At 36.7% G+C, this 25,332-nt stretch overlaps 1 protein-coding gene across 3 annotated transcripts in view; it reads right to left on the bottom strand.

The window, feature by feature from the left end:
* CDK14 (cyclin dependent kinase 14) overlaps window positions 1-25,332 on the bottom strand; it is a 606,215-nt gene that overhangs the window by 250,810 nt on the left and 330,073 nt on the right. For all 3 annotated transcript variants that reach the window (XR_006196800.1, XM_042917477.1, XM_042917471.1), the window contains exon 9: window positions 12,020-12,140. Coding sequence is in view for 2 of the 3 variants with exons in the window: in XM_042917477.1 (XP_042773411.1) it covers window positions 12,020-12,140 (121 nt within the window). In the remaining variant the exon portion in view is untranslated. The remainder of the gene's footprint in view (window positions 1-12,019; window positions 12,141-25,332) is intronic.

The following is a 25,332-nucleotide window of genomic DNA, read 5'->3' as shown; positions in this document are numbered from 1 at the left end:
AAATTGTAAGATTTCTCCTTGCAATTGTATTAATCCTCCTGCAATAATGTGAAATGAGGAATCAGGAAAAAAAAATGTTCATGGGTATTCTCTTAAAGATCAAAGCAAATGACATATTCAAATCTTTTTAGAGAAACCACCGTATCTGCATATCACGAAGAGAAATCATTGCGGAAACCTTCGTGTAAATTACTCTATTATTCTATGAGGAGAATTCTGAACTTCAATTTAGAGTGGTGAGCTGCTATAGTTAGTTCCAGTCATCACATGACACAGTTGAACTTTGATGGACCATGGGTAAGAATGTTGGAATAGGCACTACGAAGATATATTACTGGATGGATGATATCTGACAGTAAAATATTTGACAACAATCTGATATCTTAAATAAAAGGAAGACCTGAAGGCAAAAACATCCATTTTTGGGTGAAGTCTGTGGGTTTTGTGGAATATTTTCAAAGATGTGCCCTGGAATGTGGCTGTGCAGATTAGACAATTGGTAGCACCAGTGGGTGCTGCTTGAGGTCAAGGACAAGGTCTTCTTCACTCTTGAAACTCTGGACATTCTGTAAGGTTTTGTTGAATGAATAAATGAATGAACAAAGAGACCCCATCCTGTGCAAGGGAGATCTTTGTGGGAAGGATGCTGCCCTAGGACCCCAGAGGCTTTTTTTGTTTTTGTTGTTTTTTCCCTGTGCCACCACCAACCACCTAATGTGGGCAACATAACCAAGGACCCTCAGATTTGGGGGAGAGGGCACAAGGAGTTAAAATGGCCATAAAATAACAACACAACAAAATTATGAATTGATTTTACTGGGTTGCTAAATCTCTGAAACAGTTTCTAAATTAAACATGTTAGGATTAAACGACAAATAGATGAAAATTTATAGAGTTAACATAATAAAGTTTTAAAATTTGTTGAGTTTATGTTAGGCTCTGAATATATACTGTTTTCAGAAGCAAACATGGTAAAAGCTAGTAATCAAGGAAAAAGACCACTGAATTATCAATGAGAAAGAATAGAAAAGCCTTGCCAAGCTCTACAGAAAATGCAATTATGCAAACATCCCATTCTTAGAATCTACTGTCTATGGAAATACAGAGAAATATAAAATGTCATAGCAAAGGATGAACAACTCACATGTGTATAAGAAAATAGGGAGCTACTCAGATTCTGGTTTTTGTTTTAAATGTTTTTATTATTTTAATTTTTGAGAGAGAGACAGAGCATGAGCCGGGGAGGGGCAGAGAGACAGGGAGACACAGAATCCGAAGCAGGCGCCAGGCTCTGAGCTGTCAGCACTGAGCCCAACATGGTGCTTGAACCCATGAACCACAAGATCATGCCCTGAGCAGAAGTCAGATGCTCAACCAACTGAGCCACCCAGGCGCCCCTCAGATTCTGTTTTTAGTAACATCATGCTTCAGCTATGGGCCTATCTGAAGGTACGTGCAGCAACCTCTCCAGCCGAAGACCTCACGCATCTCATGTTGGGGGGAAGGGACTATTCACCACCTCCCGGCCTCCTGTCTGTGTCTCCAGGCCCTGATGCACAGCCTGCCAGACCCCCAGTCCAGTCCTCTCCCTTCTATTCCTACTTTGGTTAGAGCCAGAAGGAATGAAGCCGGGGCACCTAGAGACTAGAGCAGGGAAGCGGATAGGAGAGGCACCTAGAAGTGTTCTGTATAGGCTGAGTTTTTAGCAGGGATAGAGGGCCCTTAAGACACCCGAGGGAAACCTGAAAAGAAGGGGAGGGAGTAGGAGGAGAGAACTTGAGATCTCGCTGCTCTCCTTTTGGCCTCTGACAGGCCTCAGAGGACAGGACTACCAGATGTATGGCCTCAGCCCTTCATGTCTTAATACTAAGTCTACCTCCCTGCCCCCCATCCCAGCATTGGGCCATGGTTGCTGGACCTGGGGCTGGTTGTTTTTCAGTATTATAAGCATGCCAACAACACCATAAAGCATTTGGAGTATGAAAAAAAAATGAAGTGCCTGTCACAGACTATGATTAAGTTTTGTTTATTTTTTAAATGGAATTTGGCAGGCTGTTTTTGGCCACTCATAGTTAAGTTTGACTTTAATTCTTTTCCAATTATTGTATTATTTCTTTCTATCCATAAATGACATCTTTTACCAATACGAATCTAAGGACACTACATTTGAAGACCAAAACTGAAGAAAAAAAATTACAAACATCAAGATTTCTCAATTATACAATATAGTATCTAAAATCAAGAAAGCTACTGGTACAATTAAGTTGTATTAATTCATATGGCAATATACCAGTAAATTAAAGAACACTCCAGATAGTGTAGTATCCTGAGGAATTAATTCACAAATGTCATAACAGTATAGAAGTCTCTACTTCCATCCTTCAATGAACAGTATCAAGTAGACATTCCAATCCCTTTACTAACCACAGTCACACAATGATATTTATACAAGCTCCTAGTTTTCCTCCAATTAGATTTCCATTCAATCATGTCCTTCCTGTACACATAAGTTAACAGTCTACCCTTTCACCTTCATTGGATTAGAAACTTTATACTGAATGAAACATTTGTTGGAAGAGTTTCACTAATTGCTTTTGCTTGTTTTAATAGCAAGTTTATGTTGGATTCACACAGACCATTGATCCAAAGGACTGCTTTCTGCAGTCAATTCTTTAAATTCATGTAAAATTTTCATCTTGTTAACAACTATCACTTCACGTTCTATTCCCTTTCATCACTAGCTCATCAAAAGCCGTAGGGATTTCTTTTTAAGTTTGTTTTCATAAATAAAGCTGTCATGATTCACTAACAGTTAGATGGTAAAGGTGACAAATTTCCACTGCCACACTAAGATACCGGCAGTCAAGAGGCTGCTGCCTGCACTATGCTGTTTGATTGGCTGCTACCCATTAGCACCTACAACTCAAATCTGTGTCCAAGCAAAATCACAAAATTCTACAGAGCAAGGACCTTAGGAGTCAACTGTCCATAGTTAAAGCCACAAATATTAAATTATCAACAACAGCAGAACATGTGGTAAAATGTGCGCAGACCTTCTTCACCAAAGTGACCAAAGTGTCAGTTAAGGAATACATTTTAAAGAAGGATAAAGTAAATAGATGAAGAAGCACAAGTGGATGAGAAAAAACTTTTTTTTTAGAAGATGTGGATGAAGATGTGGCAAATCTAAGTTGACCATAGGCAGTTACTACTTCAAGTTATAGGCAGACTATTTACTCAGGACAACTCAGGACTTGGAGATACAGGTTCTAGAAAGCATGAAATGAGTCTACAGCTGGAAGTAGAGTGGAGAACTGGAAGTTTATGCAAAGAAATTGACCCACAGGTCTTCTCTGACCATCTGGGTGTTTTTTCTCTGGAGAAATTAAATCCAGAAGGCCTCAAATTGAGAATAAAAGAGACTAGAGTGAGGCACAGAGCTGAAAAGAGGGAAACTAAGTGAAAAACATGTATACTGGTCTCTGTAACCATTAGCTCCCCTCTCCTGTCTTGCCTTGAGGATGCCAGATGCCAGGAATCAGCATCTGAGGAAGAACAAAGGCTAGGATTTCAGACATTGACATTTGGGGATCTCCCAATGAAAAGTTTAGCTTTTTGACTCAATGATATGTAATAAACTGATCGGTCAGCTGGTGCTGCCTAGGTATACAGATTTGTAGTACCTCATTTATGAAAGTAAATGGACAGGCCAGGATTCCCTCCTCCCCCAATGCTGTATTTGAGGAGAGCTTCTAATAGAAACCAGAGAAAAAGGAAGTGGGTGCTTACATATATGGTAACTGAAAATTTTCAGAAAAAACAGAAGGTTTAGAAGATAAAAAGTTGTAAAGCAAGGGGCACCTGAGTGACTCAGTCTGTTGAGCATCTGACTTCAGCTCAGGTCATGATCTTGAAGTTTGTGAGTTCAAGCCCCAAATCAGGTTCACTGCTGTCAGCTTGTCAGTGAGGAGCCAGCTTTGGACCCACTGTCCCTCTCTCTGTGCCTCCCCACCGCCCACTGACTTGTGCTCTCCCAACAATAAATAAATATTTTTTAAAAGTTATTAAATAAAAAAATATTTTTAAAAATTTTGGATTAAGCTAGGAGCTTCAATACCAAACTATGATAAATTTTCCAAAAAGTGAAGACGGAGAATATGGAAGGAAATAAATTTTAAAAAATTAAGAGATTTTCTAAAAACTAATATATGTATGTCTTTATATTGAAGAAATCTACCCAGCTCCAGTTGAAAAAAACAACCAAAGCACAAAATCATGAAATTTCAGTATATCAGGAGTAGAGAGAAAAGTCTAATATTTTCTAGAGAAAAAGTATGAGGGGGCATACAAATGACTGCGAGAAAGAATAGAATCAGATTCTCAGTAACAATAGTAGAAGTGCTAAAGAAATTAAGCAATGCTTTCAAAATTCTGAGGGTGGAAAAAACTAATTATATATCCAGCCAAAGTTTAAAATTAATCATATGTGAGAGTGGAATAAAGACATTTTCAGAAAACTTAGAATTTGAAAATTGTATCTCTAATGCATTCTTTCTGAGTACTAAAGAAGGAAGACATGGAGTCCAGGAAATATGGGATCTGGAACCAGTAAAGGTCCAGAAGGAAAATGAATCTAACCCAGAACAGACCTTAATGAAGTGATTACTTACAGAGGTGTAAGGGAACCAATAAGACATAGTGAAACACTAAGAGGCTAGCAACAGCAGGAAGCCATTACCTGCTTTAGAGCTAACAGCCATCATTCTCCCTAGAATTAAGAAGGCCAAGTATTACTGGAAGCTATTAACAACTAGAATCATGGAAGAAGGGCATACCCACAGAAGTTATAGTCAGTCATTTCCAGAAATATGGACTAAAGAAAAGAATTAAGGAAGAATATTCAGTCTACTTCTCCCTGTCCATTACCTGAACCAAGCTGGAAACCAGTAGCCAAGGCAGCTTGGAGGATAAGTTAGGGGTTAGCTGTCCAGGACATAGGGCCTGGCACAAATGGACAGAGCACAGATTTGGAGAGAAACAAATGACTATCTTGGGACCTATGATAATAGTAGAGGATCATATGGAAGTCACAACGTGACAGATATTCAGCTCTGCTAAAGCAAGGAATCAGAGAGCTGAGAGGAATGTTTTAATGAAGCTGAGGGAGGGAGGTGTCAAGAAAATTAAATGGGATTAATAGATTTGATGATGTGATTGAGCATTTTGAAAATTTTTTTCATACGTAATTGACAAATATTTTACACCTATAAATAATGAATAATAATAACAAAGACAACGAAGTTTGTAGAAATCACAGACAATTATAAAGTCCAAGCAAAACAAAAGGTTACACAAGAAGAATACATCATCATGAATACTACTTGACTTACCATGAATAATATTTACATATTAATATGTCAAAATATGATACAGATTCTTTATTGGGAGCATAAGGTGAAGCTGGAGAGGGGTAATGGTGATGAAAGAAAATTAAATCCTCATCTACCATAACACCTACTTAGTAGTTAATATCTAAAATAATAAATCAATAAATAGCAATATAAATATAAAACTGAAATATTTTTAAAGACATATGGAGGTAGATATGAAAAGAGTTGAAAGCACTTGCCTCTGGGAAATAAGAGGGTTAAGTATGGGTAAGGCAGAAGATTACTGTTTTTGCTATTATTACTGTTGTGGTGCTTATTAGTTATACCTGAAATAGTTTTTTGATTTGGAAACTGAAGGATAGTTAAGGGATTTAGTCAACAAAAATCACATGTAAGGAGTGGCAGAGACAGAACCTAATTTAGGCTTTTAATGTGTTTTCTAGTACAACTTTGCCTCTCCTTAACACAGCAAACCACTGCTAGTTACATGATTACAGAAATGATTTCTGATTTCTACATGAATAAAAACACAAATCAAAACATAAAAGGTGCTAGTGTATAGCCAATTTTCTCTAAATTTGGAGGATTTAATTTATATATTTCCAAATTAAACACACACACACACACACACACACACACACACACGAAAGTAAGATGAGAACATCATAGGTCAAAATTTCTTTCTAATTCTCTAGACACAGACAGTATGTTAATCTCCCTAAAACCAAATATAGAATCCTCCATTTCTCCAATATATCCTGTAGCCGTTGAATGCTATACTTCAATAGAAATGCAATATATTTGGGTTAGCTGATTAACATACTAAGAGCTGACAAGGAAACTATTCTCAGCATTTGTGGAGTCTTATATTTCCTAAAGAATTTCACATTCAATCACCTCTTGCAATTCTCAAAAACTAATGAGGCAGTTGAATATATGCAGGGCTTTCTTACTATTGTGAAATGTAGTCATTGTGATTGGCTATTCAAAACTCATCCAAAAATCAGTTTGTAGGTAGCCATTTACTGTGCCAACTTTGATAGAAACAGAGAAATTTTAATTTGTTTTAAAAATATTTAGTAGTGAAGACTACATATAATGCCTCATTTTATATGTTAGTATTTAGCTAAATTATCACTAATAAATGACCAAACATATCCATTAAAAACACACATACACTGTTTCTCTCACAAACACACATTGATGAACAATATGGGATGTAAAAATCATAACCATGCTAAGCTTTCGATAGAAAAAAATAGAACGGACTCCTTCTGCACTCCAAAACCATAGCTAAATTTAACACTTTGGTAACCACTCTATAATGCCATAATAATCTAAGAGAATTGTACTTTTGGAGATGATTCATTATTAAGCAATGTAATAGAAGTTTTCTGCTAGGCATCTTGAGTTTGTAGCCGTCGTCCTTGGGTCTGAATTAAGCACTCAAATGCATTAAGGCTCTTCTGACAACTAGTATTTGGCCAATTATTGCTCTAGTGCTTTATGAGAAAGATGGCCAGATGTCCCAGTTAAATCTCTGTTTTATACCCACTGCCCTAGCAGAATAACTATTAACTTTCAAAGATATCCTGGTAAGGATGATATTCTACATGGTCTTTCTAATTTTAGGGGACTTCAGTAGTAGAAATGGGCTCAGAAACCATGGCTGTCCCTTAAGTTCAGCTTTCAACCACCCAGATTCCTGATGATACCCTGTTCTTTTGTTATGTTCTATTGCATTGTCAGAGGCTAAGCCAACGAGTCACTTGGATCATGTATTATTTCAACAGTTCTCAAGAGCTCTTAAAGAGTTGTTACTTTTGACAGTGATTAATTTGAATCCTCCTTGGTCTCATGAACTGATTAATAAGAAAGTGTGTAAATAATGTTGACAGATAGATGACTTTATGTAACTCCTGAAGTGCAATTCTCATTCTTACTACCATTCTTTTTGAAATGGAGTCATTCATTTTAGCAGAAGTGGTAAATGAGTAATGGTTAAGAGTTGGGAAAATACATGCCAGCACAGATATTGGTCTCATGAAAATGCATTCAATCCAATGAATCACGTTGTAAGTTTATTTAAAAGAAATTCCTCCTTGAATAAAACGGCATAATACAGAACACTGACATGAGGGGAGAAAGGCAGTCCACAAGCCTGCTGAGTGCGAGTGAAAGCCACCTACTTTATTTGAAGCATGTAAAGGATCCAAAATGACTCAGAGCGTAACCTAAATTATAAAAATGGAATTGAATGTATTGAGTTTTAGAATCACTTTACTAGTGAAATAAAAACCAATTTCTTATAAATCACCTTAAGAGATAATGCAATATGTTGTAAAAAGAAAAGGCTTTGCAGTGAGTTAGCCCTAAGTTTGCATGTTGTCTCTACTTACTAATTAAAAGACCTCTACTATCTTATTTAGTCCCTCTGTGTTTTTTTGCCTTCTACTGTGTCACGCTGCAGTAGATTAGTAATCAAAATGCATAAGAGAAACTTAGAAAACAGTTTGTGTCCAATAAAAGTATTTATTATTTGTACTATTATTATTACTATTAAAACTCAGTTATTATTACTACTATCACTCAGTTACTCAAGGCAGGACCTCATATAGAACAAATTTATTTTCAGGGTGGGGGTGATAGTAGAATTCATTTATGATTCTCTCTCATAAAACACTGGTAAACAAACCTGAGTCCCAGGAAATCTTATTTTATAACATAAATTTCCTTGGTTCAAGAGTGATCGTTAAGAACGACAGAACTCTGTATGTTGCCAATATGTATGGTGATTAGACTTATTTAATAAAAAGCAAAGCTAAATGGCCTTATAATATTCAATAAATAGGCAATTTCTTTTCAGATATATGCAAAATCAATTTGGAAGCAGACATTTTTCTATATATCAAGACTGGTATGGGAGTTTTTTTCTAACCACCCAGCTGCTACAATGTTAAATAAATTAATTTTAATCTTAAATCAGAGATGTAATGGAGAAAAGGGTGATTTAATATGCAATCTCATTACATTTGACAGGCTTATTTATAAATGATTTGCCCCACATTTTGACAAGCATAGTTAATATGTTAATTAGCTTTTAAAAAGATGATGACGGGAAGAGAATGGCAGGCTCTCCTTCTTCACACATCATGTTGGGGAGGGCTGTCACTGATTCCACAAGGTAGGGCCACTACATATTGTGGCCCCAGAAGCACCATGATGTGGCTGAGATACTATTACTTCTTAGCTACATTAGTCACCTTCTGTTAAAAATTAATCCCTTATAAGTAATCCCAAGTGACCTTCCACTTTAGAAAACAAAGGCCGCTCTAAACATATTTATGAGCTTCTCTAAAGAAACAGAAAGCTTATGCAGAGCAATGACCTCCACGGCTAGAGCAGAACTCCCTGACAGGGGAGGAACTACGCAGATAAGCTGCTTTTCACATCTGCACTTCTCATAATGTGGTTCTCAGTAGTCTGTAAGCCTTTTGGTTTAGAAGCTTAAAGATGAATTCCTATGCCTTGACTTTCAAAGAGTGACAAAATCCAAGAATTAAGAGAAGTTATACACGAGACAATGTCCAATTTGATTCCTCTGCCTAAATCCTCTTTCATGGAGGGAGACAAAGGTATCAAAACCTGTGTCTCCTGCTGTGTTCTGGAATCGCACAGTATGTTTATACCTTGCCACGGTGCTGGAGACCCAGTGCAGTAAATCAACACGGTGAGCTCTGATTTTCCGTCACTTGCTGCCAATGTTAATGCGTATGTGTCTTCATTAATATTTTTACTGCCTGCGGCTATTTAAACAGAAAACTGGAAAATGTAACACTGTGTAGGGATCGTTAGTTTTTAGTTACTACCCTACTGCCCCAGGATGGTAAATGAACTGTAAAAATCGCCTGAACCCACTACCACCTGCCTCCCCGCTATTGTTCATGCATTCATATTTGCACTTCTCCTTGGTGCAGCTGAGCCATGACTCAATTACAGTCCCATTTCCAGTTCTGTGAATACCCAGTATTGATGTCATTGATTATGCAAAAATCAGTGCCCTGTGAACTTCTCTCTAACTGAAAAAATATATACACTTTATTGGACTTAGAGGATAATAACAAAATGGCTTTTAGAAAACGGCTTGGAATGAAATCAGAGTGAGAATGACAGGCATAGCATAGACATAACTCAGATTTTAGGGCTTGAAAATGAAAAGCCATTAAGCATGAGAACTGCTCAAATACAACACATTTACTATTTGGTTTTGGCAATGAATAATCTTGGCATGTAGACAAAAGGGCATTTGGGGTCTTCTACTTTGTATCAGTTTTCCTCCCTTCCACTTAAATAATAGTCTTCCTCTTATGCTTCATTATGTCTCTGTGTAAAGCAAATTAATAGAAAGCACCCAAGCCTTCTTCAAGAGGATGAACACACGCACACACAGACAGATGTGAAAGAAAAAAAAGGTGGGTGCCCCAGGTTGGGGCACAGGCTGGAAATCAAATACTACATATCAGAAACAGAAATATCAGCAAGTCATAATCCATGTGGTTCTTTGTACGTTAAAGAGCACTCTTAAAGGTTTGGAAAAAATTAGCCACTAGTGTATAAAAAACAGCTTCTTCTGATTATGAGGGTAGAGTCTTAACTGAACTGCCAAGCACTAAGACAAGACTGGCCCCAAGCCACAAATATTTCCAAATTATGTTCTATTAGTAGAGTCCTTAACTGACCTCACTGAAAGACAACCTAGAATTTTCATACTTGAAAAAGAGAAAAATAGTCCGTAACTCGAGAATATTAACTAATATATAATTAATTATTATATAAAATAATTTATATATCCAACTCCCAACGGTGAGGCAAGAAGGAGGAAGGGAATGAGAAAGTTAGTAACTGATATCCTGATGTAGTAACTGACCTTTATTTCCAACCTTTTCCTCCATTACCACTAATGATCAAAATATGTATTTTGCCCAAGCCCCTGACTAGCCTTGGGGGAAAAAAGTAATTGTGTAAACAAACAAACAAAGAAAACTGTGATGAAAAAATGAATTAGCTCAGCTCCTTAATAATAGATGGTCACCTTTGTTCTCTGGGTTTTGGAATATGCATTACAATGGTATTAGATTTATTATAAGGCATCACAAAATTTATGACACTAGATTTTAGCCTGTTTGATGATCCAGATTCTTTTATAGCTCTATTGAAAGCTACAGATCTACACCCCATAAAAATAAATATATTCATGTGTACGTAAAATGTTGCATATATTTTCAGTGGTTTCACAGATCCTGAAATCCTATTCTTGGGCAGGGGGGTGGTGGTTGCTGGAACCTAAATTAAGAAAATCTACATTGTGCCCTACATCACAAGGAACTTGATTGTTTTCTCACTGTAAAATGTTTGGATCAAAAACATCAGGAAAGAAGCCAGGCCCCTCATTACAGCCTAATTTACTGAAAGCCAAGATTACTGAGAGAAGAACAATGAAGTAAGTACATGGCAGGAAGATAAATAACACATGGGGAAGTTTTATCGAGGTCATAAACATTATAAGGACATGTAGCTGAATTCTGCATATGGGGGCATAATCATTCATGGAAGATGATTCCTAGGATAAAATAGCACAAGTGTTATGTGAGTTGTTTTACTTTGAACACAATTGTGAGTCTAGAAAAGAGATTTTTCTACTAATAGAGGACATTTTCAAGTCACTAAGAAGCCTTTCCTGAGTACTAAAAATAAGATTATTCCCAGGATGCCTGGATGGCTCAGTTGGTTAAGCATCCAACTCTTGGTTGCAGCTCAGGTCAAGATCTCACAGTTCATGGGATCAAGCCCTGTGCTCTCAAGCACAGAACCTATTTGGGATTCTCTCTCTCTCTCTCTCTCTCTCTCTGCCCCTCCCCTGCTCATGCTCTCTCTCTCAAAATAAATAAGTAAACTTAAAAAAAGAGAATATTCCCTTATTTGATTATTTGATTTAGATCACACTGGATTGGGAGCTCATTATACTTTATAATTAATAATAATTATCCATTAAAACTTATTAATCTTTGGGCTTCCTAAACAGGTTTTTAAGTTTTGCTAAACCATTGTGTGAAACCGAGACTCTGTTGAAATTAAACTTATTGTGATATTTTCAAAAAGTAATTGTTTTATATCATTTGGGTTATTTGTACCCAGCTTTCTAGAGTGTACTGCACCAAATTTAGTGCCTACACCAAAATTTTCGGACCACTTAATTTGAGCTTTGTTGTTGAACTTAAACATGTTTCCTACTACTTCCAACCCATACTACTGTTTAGAGATATATACCTCCTTGTTATAAAACAGAGCTACAAATTGAGACCCTTAGAGAGAAAAACCATTGTACTGACAGAAAAATACTTCTGCCCCTTGTCCCTCAAGAACCATTACCAGACACCATCTGCAAGGGAGCCTCTGATTAAGGAATATTCTCAATCATGCTTTAAAAAAAAAATCCAGCAATACTGCCACACACAGGCAAACACTGCTGCACCATTAATCTTCATTCAAACTATTAGAATGTTTGTCTGGGCATGACCCAGACCAGGCATTACAGATAGATTAGCTAGAGCAAATCTTCCATTTCTCACCACATGTCAAGGCAGGTGGAATATTCTGTTGAGCCCAGGAGGACATCTGGAGGTCTGTACCACAAGGTAACCACTTCATTGGAGTATGTGTGGCTAGGGACAGATTTTGCTCTTGCAAGACCTGTGGAATACAGGAAACATAAAGAAGTTGATAGGCATTAATAGAACAAGGGAATTTAAATTTGAATGTTCACAGTTTTAAAAGGTCAAACATGACACTGTAATACAGAATCACAAATGCCATGTCAAGGTTACTAGAAAGGCTGGGGAAGGTATATTGTGTTCTACCTGTTTCAAATAATGCTAATAACTGATAGATCAATTGTTTTCCTACTGAAGCATCATACATCTGATAAAATCCTAGAAGAGTAAACAAATAATTCATAAATGATTAGATATTACACAGAAGCTTAGAAATCTCTTTGACTTTCCAAAGAATGTTCTATAGAATTCTAGTTCTGAGAGTTATAAGTAAGTGCTACAGAAAAATATTCCAAGGTCAAATCATTTTGGGAAAAGACGGTTTAACAAGTTAAAAGTTAAAACAGGTCTTCATACTGTACTACTTCTCAGTGTTCTTAATTATTCTAATGTGTATTGTGAATCTGAAAGAAGAGAATATGATGCTTTTCTCAAAGGGTTTTTCCAAAGCTTCTTTTTCTTTCAGTGTTCTGTTAAATGCTCTGTGGGAAACATTTATTTAGGAAGATCATCTGAAAACCACCTAAACAAATAATTATAAAGGAATACTTAAATATGAAACAATGGGATGACGAGGTATATTATAATAAATAAAAATGTTTCCTAAGAATTTAAAAATGGAGAAAATGGTCATAGTAATATGTTGTACTAGATTATGTGCAGTTTGACCTCATAACCATAAAGACTTCAGCATTAAAAAAAAAAGAATGGCAGAAAATATTTGAATGTCTTCAGTGGCTAGCTCTGGAAAATGGGATCACTCAGTTTTGTTCTTCACTTAATACACTCTTCTCAATTTTTTCCCCAAGTTTCCTACAATAAATATATAATTTCTTTTAAAAATCACAAAATCTATAAATGTTCTTTTTAAAAGAAAAAAATTCAGCTTTCTATCTGGGTATGTTCATTAATGACAAGTGAAAAGTATTATTTATCACTGTGAGGCTCAAAGCACATGTACCATTTTTACAATAAATGTACCATAACATTTATTTTAATGTTCTGACAATTTAAATTTTTAAGTAGTACTTAGGGACATAATTTTTTTCCTGTTTATTAAATACTTGATAGTCCCTTAACTGTATTATATGAAAATGTTAAAATTAAGAGGACAGCTGATGAGAAATTTCTAATTAATTCAACTATGGTTAGAGTAACTCAATTTTTTCTCTAACACAGGTTTTATAATAAAACAATAGTATATTATAAATTGTTTCAAGTTTATAAGTATTCCATATCAACATGTACAAACTAACACACACATATTTATATATGTTCTCCAACTTTTCTATACATGAGTGGAACAACTATTTTTAATAACAGATTTCCATAATAACCTCTACTTCTTTTCTCTGCAAAGTTTGATCCTATCTCAATTCAGGTAAAACTGAACAACAGATAGGACAATCAGAATGGTAAAGTGTTTCCAGAATTTAATAATCCCATCAGAAGATTTAATTCCTCAAATTAGCATGTTTCTATACACAGACCAAAGAAGTACAAGTCCTGAAATAGGTTCTGACTCGTTCCATATGCTCTTGTCAAGTGAAATGGGATGCCAAAAACATTCAGGCTGGATTCCCTTGGTTTTTCTGAGGCCCTGCTGACAGAAAGCTAGGCTAGAGGGATAGGAGAATGAAAAAAATCTGAGATTTTCTTTGACAGCTCAAAAGACCAGGCTGGTTATAGAAAATTGTGGTATTTCCCATTTCAAAGAGAGAATAAAAACCTCAAAATAAGCTAGAAATAGTATAAATCTAAATAATTATGCGATTTTAGGTCCATTATGTTCACTCTGAATGTAAGTTTGTAAAACTGGTTAAATACATCTGAAAAATATAAAAAGAAAAAAATTCTTTGTTTCCATTATTGTCCTCCTTCCCATGTTTATTAGGTCAAGGACTACGCAAACACCATTCATATGGGTCATATAACTTCTCAAATCAAGAGTGAAAATGAATTTGCAGTATCTAGCTATTTAATGTATTAAGATAGTTTCTTAAAATGGTTTGCATGTTAATGTGTCATATTGAAGAATGTTACTATATTTTTAAGAAACACTCTTCTGTATCACTTGAGAAAAACTTTTCTATCCTCTTACTTTGATATAGTCAATTAAGACATTTTCCTGTGGAAATGGTCCTGTATATTGATAAACAAAAGGCTTAAACCCTGAAAATATGTCTGTTCAGTTAAAAAGATTAGTAAATCCCGAAGTTTTTCAGGGAGGGAGCAAATTATTAAAACAATGAATCAAAAAAAAAGTATACCCTGAAGTAGGAATATAACTACATTGTTAATCCATATTTTTGGTAAAGATATTGCTATGTATTTACAGTCATGCATCAAAACACGCTTACTCATGTAGAATTTATTAAACCGCATCCTCCAGTTGAAGGAAAACTGTAGGACAGGATTAATTAGCACAGCATGTGTGAAAGCTCTCTTTCTCTGTTCCTTGTCAGTTGCTATGGTTACACTACAGGAAGAGAGCTACACTACCTTTTAAAAAGGATGAAGTTCATGGGTTATTATCAAAACTTCTTATATTAATGTTTAGTTTGAATTAAAGAGTCAAAAAGCAAAGTGAAATGCTAAACAGATGGGTACAGGTTATTTGCACACTGCCACTTTGACGGAGCATGTGCATAAGAAAGGGGACATCTAAAATGGCTTACATAACAATTCATCATATCCCACTTTAAGAGGTTACCATTTCTAACTAAAGAAAAACCCTAGGACAGAGCAAAAAAAAAAAAAAAAAAAAAAAAAAAAAAAAAAAATCCTGATATTTAAGTCCTATTGCCAATTATCCAAAGTTGGGCAACCTTGATACTACCTAGCACAGAAGCATCTGAGATTTCCAGAAGAGTGAAGCTTTACAGTTAATGTCTTACCCAATGAAAGAATTCCTCTACATATCTCTATGGTTATCCAACATCTGCTGCCACCTTGAACCTGGTTCTCTCCTCTGGGACGGACACAGAATAAATCATGTGACAATGCTTCCAACATTTGTGCCAAACAGACCAGTTGTTCAGCATCAATCAATAGACACTCATCAGGCCTTATCTGCAGTGGACACTGTTGGCCACCCCTCTTTTAAATTTACTCATTTGACTTTTTGGATAGAGAAAAGTTAACAGGAGTGTCTTGGTCTCCATCTAGGATCTTTCCCTATATGCCCTTAACTGCTGGTTTTGGCTAGGGTTATAGAGTCAAACCAGTCATTTCCCAAGTGTATGGAGGTAACTGTGGCTAGTGCCATGTTTTAACATCATCCAGAGGCGATTTCTCACAAGATTTTACCTCCAGCTCACATTTGTCCACAGGTTTCAGATCTGGGGCTATGCAATTCCTTACTAGGCATAGGTATAAAGATATTGTACAGGCACTCAACATGACCCAACTACAAGTCCCTACAGTCATGTGCAGGGAATATGCCATGAGTCCAAGAATAAATGCATTTCACTGCTTCATGTTCCAAAAATGAGTCAAAAAATTCTTTTAGCTGTACACAGATATACATTAGATTTCATGTTCCATGTACAAATTCCAGTGAGTCCCTTGTGCAGACAGTTTAATTGGGCAGGGATTGAGTAACCTCTAATTCTATGAATAAAATTGCTAAACCTAGCATAGGGGTACAAGGATGGCAATTCCCATGTCTCTGCTCAACTCTTTGACCAAGGAATTGAGAAATAACTGGCAACAATGACTTGTTTCTTTCTAATTATTTAGAATGGCAAAAGCTACATGGACTTGCAAAAACCAACTGAAACACGATATAAAAGCATAGCTTCCACCATTTCCCAGAGGACATGTGCTTGTCAGTAGTTTTGTTTTTATATCAGAGCAACTCCAAACCCCTCTCTCAACATATCTCATTTCCCAAACAAAATAATCAGAAAGAGTGTCTTGCTCTTAATCACAAAATCAGTATTTCTAGGACAGCAGCTCTTTTCTTCACAATTTGATTCCAAACAGACATGAAATCCTTGGGTACTTTTTACCATCTGGCAGTTAGTCTGGAAAGGGAAAGACTTCTCTATTCCATGTGCCAGTCCATAGAGTAAGGGCAGAGAAAGGCTTTTATGTATTTTTTTCCATTCCACAGTCCTGGGAACTGGTCAGAAACTTCTTTTCTCATATAAATTTTTAATGGAGTCCCCTCCCTCCTAGAGGATTTATATTAATACCTTATGATGTGCTAAAGCAGTTTGAAAGTTCTTTACTGCTGCTCTTAGAATGTACCAATAAACAACCATCATACAAAACAAAATAAGAAGTATTTTCTTCTGGTGTTCTCCAGAGTTCTGGCTTTAACCTCTTCCCTCTGCACCTGGTAAGTTTTCCTGGGTGATCTGAGTTATTCTCATGGCTTCAGTTACTGTCTATATGCTAATGATCCCAAATAAATATCTCTAGCATCAATATTCCCCTAAAATTTTATATTTTTATATTAAAAAGCCCACTTAGATCTTACGTAGGTATCACAAATATTTTTCCTGTCTCCAATTCTCCCACCAATGTTATCTCCTCCAACGTTCCAGAATTTACCACCAAACATCACCATCCATTATTCAACAAAGCCAGAAGGCTTGTTTCATTGTAGGCTCCTTCCATTTACAAAATTACAGAACTCAATGGATTTTACTTTATAATTTCCCTTTTCTTCTTCCTCCTTCTTAGGTCCCCCTCATCTTTTGCTGGATTGTTACACTAACCGAAAGTCTGTCCATGGCAAACAGTTATCGATTTCAAAATACTTTCTAAACAATAAAAAAAATCTACATTTGTTGAAATTAATTAATTGAAAGTTAAAATTTGTTTGGAATACTCTTCAGTGTGAAACTTAATAAAAGATTTCAATGTCCAATCTTTCCCCATAAGCACTATGAAAGCTGGACATTCTCCAATCCCCTTGCCCATTTTTGCCATCATAGGAAGCACGAAATGTGGGTATTTGAGGTTATTTTCATACATTTAATATCACCTGGTATTACTTAAAGTGGAAAAAAAGTTTTGGGATACAATTATAATATCCTTTTCTTTCCTTTGATGAAACATCTTTGTTTTCTTTTTTGTCCAGATTTCTATTTTAACAGAAGCTAGTCTTTGCAGGATTCCAAAAATCCGTTAAGAATGTTTTGATTGGCATTTGTTAGAGTTTTTCAACTGAATAGGAGTAATCTTTGAAAATAAATTCTAATAAAATAAAGTTCAAAAGCCATTTTAACTGGTTAATGCAATATTTTATTTTACTCTGATTTTATTTAATTATCTTTGATTTTTTAAAGCTAATAAATTATGCCTAATTACTACCTATCCTAAAGGGCATAGATTTTTTATCTTCCCTTTTATTTTTTTAGTTTTATTTAAATTTAAGTTAGTTAACATATAATGTAGCCTTGGTTTCAGCAGTAGAACCCAGTGATTCATCTCTTACGTATGACATCTAGTGCTAATCCCTAAGAGTGCCCTCTTTAATGCCCATTACCCATTTAACCCATCTCCCTACCCATCTCCCCTCCAGCAACCTCAGTTTATTCTCTGTATTTAAGAGTCTCTTATGGTTTGTTTTCCTCTCTGTTTTTATCTCATTTTTCCTTCGCTTTCCCTAAGTTCATCTGTTGTGTTTCTTAAATTCCACATGAGTGAAATCGTATGTCTTTCTCTGACTGATTTTGCTTAGCATAATACACTAGTTCCACCCACATTGTTGAAAATAGCAAGATTTCACTCTTTTGATCACCCAGTAGTATTCCATTGCATATATATACCACATCTTCTTTATCCATTCATCAGTCGATGGACATTTGAGCTCTTTCCATAATTTGGCTATTGTTGATAGTGCTACCATAAACACTGGGGTGTATGTGCCCCTTCAAAATAGCATTTTTGTATCCTTTGGGTAAATACCTACTAGGGCAATTTCTGGGTCATAGGGTAGTTTTATTTTTAATTTTTTGAAGAACCTCCATACCGTTTTCCAGAGTGGCTATATCAGTTTTCATTCCCACCAACAGTGCAAAAGGGTTCGCCTTTCTCTGCATCTTCGACAACATCTGTTGTTGCCGAAGTTGTTAATTTTAGCCATTCTGACAGGCGTGAGGTGGTATCTCATGGTGGTTTTTATTTGTATTTCCCTGATGATGAGTGATGTTGACCATCTTTTCATACGTCTGTTAGCCATCTGGATGTCTTCTTTGAAAAAGTGTCTATTTAGGGGCACCTGGGTGGCTCAGTTGGTTAAGCGTCCAACTTCGGCTCAGGTCATGATCTCACAGTGTGAGTTCGAGCCCCACCATGGGGCTTTGTACTGTCAGTTCAGAGCCCGGAGACTGCTTCAGATTCTGTGTCTCCCTCTCTCTCTGCCCCTCCCCTGCTCGTACTCTGTCTCTCTCTGTCTCTCAATAATAAATAAATGTTAAAAAAAAAAAAAAAGAAAAAGAAAAAGTGTCTATGTCTTTAGCCCATTTCTTCATTGAATTTGGTAAGTTCTTTACAGATTTCGGGTACTAATCTTTTATCAGATATGTCATTTGCAAATACCTGTTCTCATTTAGTTTTGTTGTTTCCTTCATTGTGCAGAAGCTTTTTATCTTGATGAGGTCCCAATAGTTCATTTTTGCTTTTGTTTTTCTTGCCTCCAGAGAAATGTCTAGTAAGAAGTTTCTGTGACCGAGGTCACAGGTTGCTGCCTGTTTTCTCCTGTAGAATTTTGGTGGTTTCCTATCTCACATTTGGCTCTTTCATCCATTTTGGATTTGTTTTTATGTATGGTGTAAGAAAGTGGTCCAGGTTCATTCTTCTTCATGTCGCTGTCCAGTTTTCCCAGCACCATTTGCTACAGAAACTGTCTTTTTTTCCATTGGTTACTCTTTACTGTTTGTTGAAGATTAGTTGGCCATATACTTGTGGATCCATTTCTGGGTTCTCTATTCTATTCCATTGATTTATGTATCTGTTTTTGTGCCAGTACCATACTGTCTTAATGATTACAGCTTTGTAATAATAGCTTGAAGTCTGGAATTATGATGCCTCCAGTTTTGGTTTCCTTTTCAATAATACTTCAGCTAATTGGGGTCTTTTCTGGTTCCATACAAATTTTAGGATTGTTTGTTCTACCTCTGTGAAGAATGCTGGTGTTATTTTGATAGGGATTGCATGGAATGTGTAGATTGTTTTGGGTAGTATCTATATGCTGAAAACTATAGAAAGCTTATGAACAGACTTGAAGTAGACATAAATAAATGGAAAAACATTCCATGCTCATGGATTGGAAGAACAAATGTTGTTAAAATGGAGATACTATCCAAAGCTACCTTTCATTTTAAATAACAAAAATGATCATAACATTTTAATACAGACATTCTAAACAAGAAAAATTATTCAAATAATTAAATTTCATATATAGGAGAATTTTGTTTTCTATTTTATATAGAAGATAAAAACAATATACTTCTCTGGGCAATTCTGCTTTATATGAAACCAACAGATGTGATGATGGTAAGACCAATTAATCAGAATCCTTTGGCTGACTACCATATGAGAAATATGCTATTGTTGTCTGAGCATTAGCCTGCATACTGGAAGACTTGCAAAATGAAAAAACAAAGTGCCTTATAGTGGTCCTGACACTAACTACTTAGTTGTGTCTCACTGATTAAGTGACTTAAGCTTTCTTGCTATGTTATGTGTAAAATAAGGGGGCTGAGATCAGATTTCTCAAGCACCCGTGAGTCGGCCACCTGTCTTTGTAAATAAATTTTGCCAGAACACAGGTATACCCATTCATTCAATGTTATCTGTTGCTGTTTTTGTGCTCAACACCATAGCTGAGTATTTGGCAGAGATTATGACCCATAGGCTATATCTGGTACTTTAAGAAAGTTTGTTGACCCATGGGTGAGAGCAAAGCAACTTTGAGTCCATTCAAGTACTAAAACTCAGTGATCCTAAGGAAATATTACTAAAAACCTTGTTCATTAAATGTGTGAAGATCATATAAGTTCAAGTTCTTTAAAAGGCTTTCAAGTAAATAATTCCACCTCAGTGATCCTCTTCCATCACATCTGCATTAACAGAGAATGCAAAGTCATTTTCCGTACAGTGGATCATCACTCTCACAGCTCAGTGCCTTACATTCCATGTTCTAGTTTCTGCTTCTCTTAGTGAGACTCATAGTTATTCCAATGCTAGATGACAACACAATATAGAAAATGAATTTCATAATCGGACTAATTTGGCAATTTACATGAATTTCTGTATCCATGCTGATTTTCTTTCCCAATAAATTAGAGGAAAAACATACTAAGTTCATCATAAGAATATCAGTTTTAAATAAAGACATAGTACTCAGAATTTTTAGGCCATGTGGTTATAAATATGTATTAATATATACCCCAAATATTATATGAGTATGCAGTGGTATGTGTTAAAGAAAGATTGTTAAATAATCACAACTATAACGAGGTCAAATTAGGTAAAAATAATTATGATTTTATGCCAGATGTATCCTTTGTGCTTAAACAGAAAGAAGGCAATATGTAAAGATGACATTATCGTACATACATAGCATTTGAAATGACAACATAAGCTCTCATTAATTTTTAGCTTTTAAGGGGAATAAGATTTAGAGTGAGTGTTCCTCTGGAAGGCCTATAAGAAAATCATTCCCATTTCTTTCCTAAAACACCTAAAATTTTTTTAAAAGTCAGGGGTGGGGTAATGCAGTATTTTTACCTGATTTTACTAAGGATAATACTAAAATATGAAAAAAAATCAGTGATCAGTGAATATGCTGGTGCTTATAATAAAGAGGCAAACCTGATGAGAATTTAATGAGAAGTTACAATCTGTTAGGTTTTTAGATATATGATCTCATTTACGCACTGCAACAACTTAGAAGGAAGCATGATTATTAATATCCTAACTTAACAGAAAGGAAACCAATTTACCCCAGGTCACACAGTAATAAGTGGCCATGCTAGGATGTGAATACAGGCAGTGCCACTGCATCCTCAGGAAGACTGGGGACCTGGGAACAAATGTTCTCAGATTTTCCTGGGATACATCTAGATGGAGTGGCATAGACTGAGTGACTCCCAAGTCCAGAGTGGTGGAAGGTCAGCCTGCTGGGAGAGGAACAGCAACAGGGTGAGGACAGGAAAGAGAAGTGAGGAGAAAACACAAGCTGGTTTTACTGGAAGGAGGTTCCAAAAATATGAGTAAATGAGAGAAAATGACCAGTGTTGTGTAGGGAGCCTCAGACAACAATCACACCATGGGCCCTCCAGGAAAAGAGACCTTTGAAAAGAAAGTACTTTGGAGAAATGCTCAGAAACCTTCAGTTAGGTTCTGATTGCTGGAATTTTTATTCTAACTTCTGGAATGAGAGCAGCTCTCACGTGCTGCTTTGTTTGTCTGCTTTAAAGTGGAAAGTGGCAGAAAGCAGTAGCCCCAGAAATGGAGCAGTTAGCCAGAGACGGTGATAACTTAGAGAGAAATAGCTAAATAATTTTTTTAAAAGGTGGATGTGGATGTTGTTAAAGCTAGTCTGTAGGATATGTAATGAAACAAGAAAAAGCTCTTCTGAAGTATCCTTACTGATGTGGATTTTTTTAACTGAGAGGTTTTTATGTGTTTACAACAATAAGTGTCCAAATGAATCAGTTCAAATTAATGAGGCAATTATTGAGCCAAATGAAGGGAAAAAAGGTTTGGGTCATACTGAATATATATTTTTTATTTTATGGTTGCTACCCAATTTTTGTGAACTATTTTCTCCTGTGCTTTTAGTTTTTTTTCTTTTCTCTTTATATTATTTGAGCAGAGGTCGAGTTATACTTTGGGGTCTCCATACTATACTCAATACAGGATTCCAGACATAATTAGAAGAAAACGTCTACTAAAAGACATGCACACTTTGACTTTATTTTGATGATTTTAAAACATGTTTTGTGATACCTGGTGACATTCTTAGTTGCCATGTAATTGGAGTTGGGTGTCACTAATACAGTAAATAAATAAACTTCAAATCTCTATAAGAAGGTATATGGAGCATTTGGGGAATATTTTCAAAGATACATTAATTCCATGAAATAAGTATGTTTCACAATCACTGCAGAGATGAGTCATGGAGCTTTCATGCTGGAAAGGATCTAAGACAGGCTGTACCTTCTATAATATTATCTTTTTTTGAGAGAGAGAGAGAGAGAGAGAGACAGACAGAGAGAGAGACAGAGAGAGAGAGAGAGAGAGAGAGAGAGAAAGCAGGGGAAGGGCAGAGGTAGAGGGATAAGGGAGAGAGAGAATCTTAAGCTGGGTGTGGAGCCTGACACAGGGCTCAACCTCACCTGGTGAGATCATGACCTGAGTCAAAATCAAGAATCAGATGCTTAACCGATTGAGCCACTCAGGTGGCCCATTGTTATCACTTTTTATGAGAAGGACAGGGAGGTTCACAGTTCTGTCCATTTGACCTCCACTGCATCAAATCCATCCTCTTCTTTCTGTCCTCACTGACACTGACTGCCACTTTAGTTCCTTAAACTTGCCCTTCTGGGCCTTGAATCTATGGAAGAGCTCCTAACTGGTCATGCAGCCAGCACGTTTGCCCTTCCTATTCCTTTTCCCTAGTCTGAGGAAGAGACATTTCCTTGCAGTGTGTAAGAGCTTCCTCTGTGTGGTCAGGTGGGATCACCATGTACAAGCTATCTGATTTGGGGTAAGTGGCTTAGCCTAGCTGAGTTTCACCTGTTTCCTCTGTGAAATCCATGTAGTAACTCTGCTGGATATCCTCCATTTAACTCTCCTGATGCTTTCTCCCCTACCTCCACCTTCTACGCTTCCCAGAGGCTGATCTTAATGGGCCTGGAATTACAGAATCCTTGGCCCCCTGACCTCAAATTGGGTTTGACCAGTGGGAAGCCCACTGACCAAAGATCAGAGGACCAGAGGGAAGGAAAACAGCAAGATTGGTGTGTCTATCTGTACTCCCCCTTACCACCCCCTGCTCCCTGGTTCCTTCCCAACTTGACAGGTAAATGGCAATGGCTAAGTTCTCCCTTGAAAAGCTGCTGCTCTTGCTCATTGGGTTCCAGAATCATTTTCTCTCTTAATCCCTCAGGGGAGTAGTGGTAAAGGCTCCACACTATCGCTAGCCTACAGGGGTTTTGCATCTTTTACCCTGCCCACAGTTTCATAAATAGTGCCTGCATCAGACTCTCCTCCATCACCCCAATTGAGCTGCCCTTTGTTCCCCTCTAGGATCCCTGATACAACGACCATACCTGATTCAGGGTGTTTGTGTGAATTAAATGAGAAATGCATGGAAAATGCTTCATAGTGCACTTGGTCCATAGTAACACTCAAAACATACTGGCTGTCACCATTAACTAAAACACCATCTGATCCATCACTTCTCTGCTAAAGAGCTTAATGGATTCTCTGGGCTTTATCCTGTATGTCCAAAATCCAAAGAATCTCCTTGCTGTTACTCCAGTCTTGCTTCTTCCCATTGCTTCCTTTTTATGTTCTAGCCAAATTACCTATAATTATCTGCTTCCACATCAGTTTCTTTGAACCACATGGTCTCCTATCTTGGAATACCAAACTCAGCTAATGAACTCCTACACGTCCTTCAAAACTATACTCTGGCCAAGTCCTCCAGCAGCTTCCCTGACTTGCCCTCCCCTCCCTGGTCCAGGTAATGGTAATGAGCCTTCCTCTTCTCTGACTGACTGAAGCCCTGAGCTTGCATGGACTTCCCAAGTCATTCATTTCCATGTCACATCCCATCTGCCCCACATCAGGCTGCAGTTTTCTTGAAGGTAGGACCATGGGTCATTTACCTTTCTGTCACCAGCTCCTGGAATAGTGTCTGGCCCACAGTGAGTCTGTTGTTGGACTGACATGTATGGTGGGAACAGACACCTATCCACAAACCCCTGAGACACTGTTCCCATAGCAGGTGGCATGTGTATATCATCCTGACCAACAGGGAGAAAGAACCAACCCATCTGATCCAGAGTACCTCTTATTTTACCTGTTTTATACCTTGAGACTTTTTGTCAGATCTCAATAGAAAACCTGTCCCTAGATTTTAAAATGTTTAAAAACATAATGCGAGTGGGGTGGCTGGGTGGCTCAGTCAGTGACGCATCCTGCTCTTGGTTTCAGCTCAGGTCATGATCTCACATTTCAGGAGTTCAAGCCCCATGTCAGACTCTGAGCTGAGGGTGTGGAGCCTGCTTGAGATTTTCTCACTGCCTCTCTCTCTCTGCCCCTCCCCCACTCGCATGCATGCATTCTCTCTCTCTCTCACTCTCTCTCAAAAATAAACATTTAAAAAGATAAAAAATAAAATGATAATGTAACAGTGAATCACATAAAAGTTCATGATCCTGTTTTTGGTTGTTATTAAGAAGTAAACCCAAAACATACATAAGATTCTTTAATTCCTTAAGAATGCTCAAGTCTGTATTAAATACAAATACAAAGAGATATCATATCATAAAGCTATTGAAATACAACCTACTGGTTCGTAATAAGTGATGGATATACTTCTCTAACAAACTGTATGATTTCTCAAACTTTAATATATTTAAAATTTAGATAAATAAAACCTCACAAATTAATCAATCTATCCTCTAAATTTTTATAGGACATGTTGTTCTCCATTCATCTCACTTGGCAGTAAGTATATAAAACTATTTTATTCAACTTTTTATCTTTCTGTTTATGTCTCCATCTATAAGTTCTCTATGAGTGAGATTCATTTCTTACAATTGCCCCTTTCCTTAACACCACTCTGCACCCCTTCTGCATGCTGACATAACCCCAAGGCTTCTGTAAAATGCAGTAATTAAACAAAACTCGGTCTGTCTAAAGCACATGTGGACAGGGAATCAATTTGCCTTTGCTTACTAGGATCCCAGACTACAAACTAGAGGACTCAGATGTATTAAACCAGCTTAGAGCCCAACTACAACACCAGGTTTCTCTGATTCTGGATGGCACCCTCTCTGCCTCTCAAAGACTTAATTTAAGCAGAGAAAGAGGTGTGCCCAGACCTGAGAGTTTCTTTAAAAAAAAAAAAAAAACAA

Source organism: Panthera leo, chromosome A2, assembly GCF_018350215.1.
Source record: "Panthera leo isolate Ple1 chromosome A2, P.leo_Ple1_pat1.1, whole genome shotgun sequence".
NCBI lineage: Eukaryota > Metazoa > Chordata > Mammalia > Carnivora > Felidae > Panthera > Panthera leo.
The sequence above is the reverse complement of the archived record's forward strand: the minus strand, read 5'-3'. Positions and strand labels throughout refer to the sequence as shown.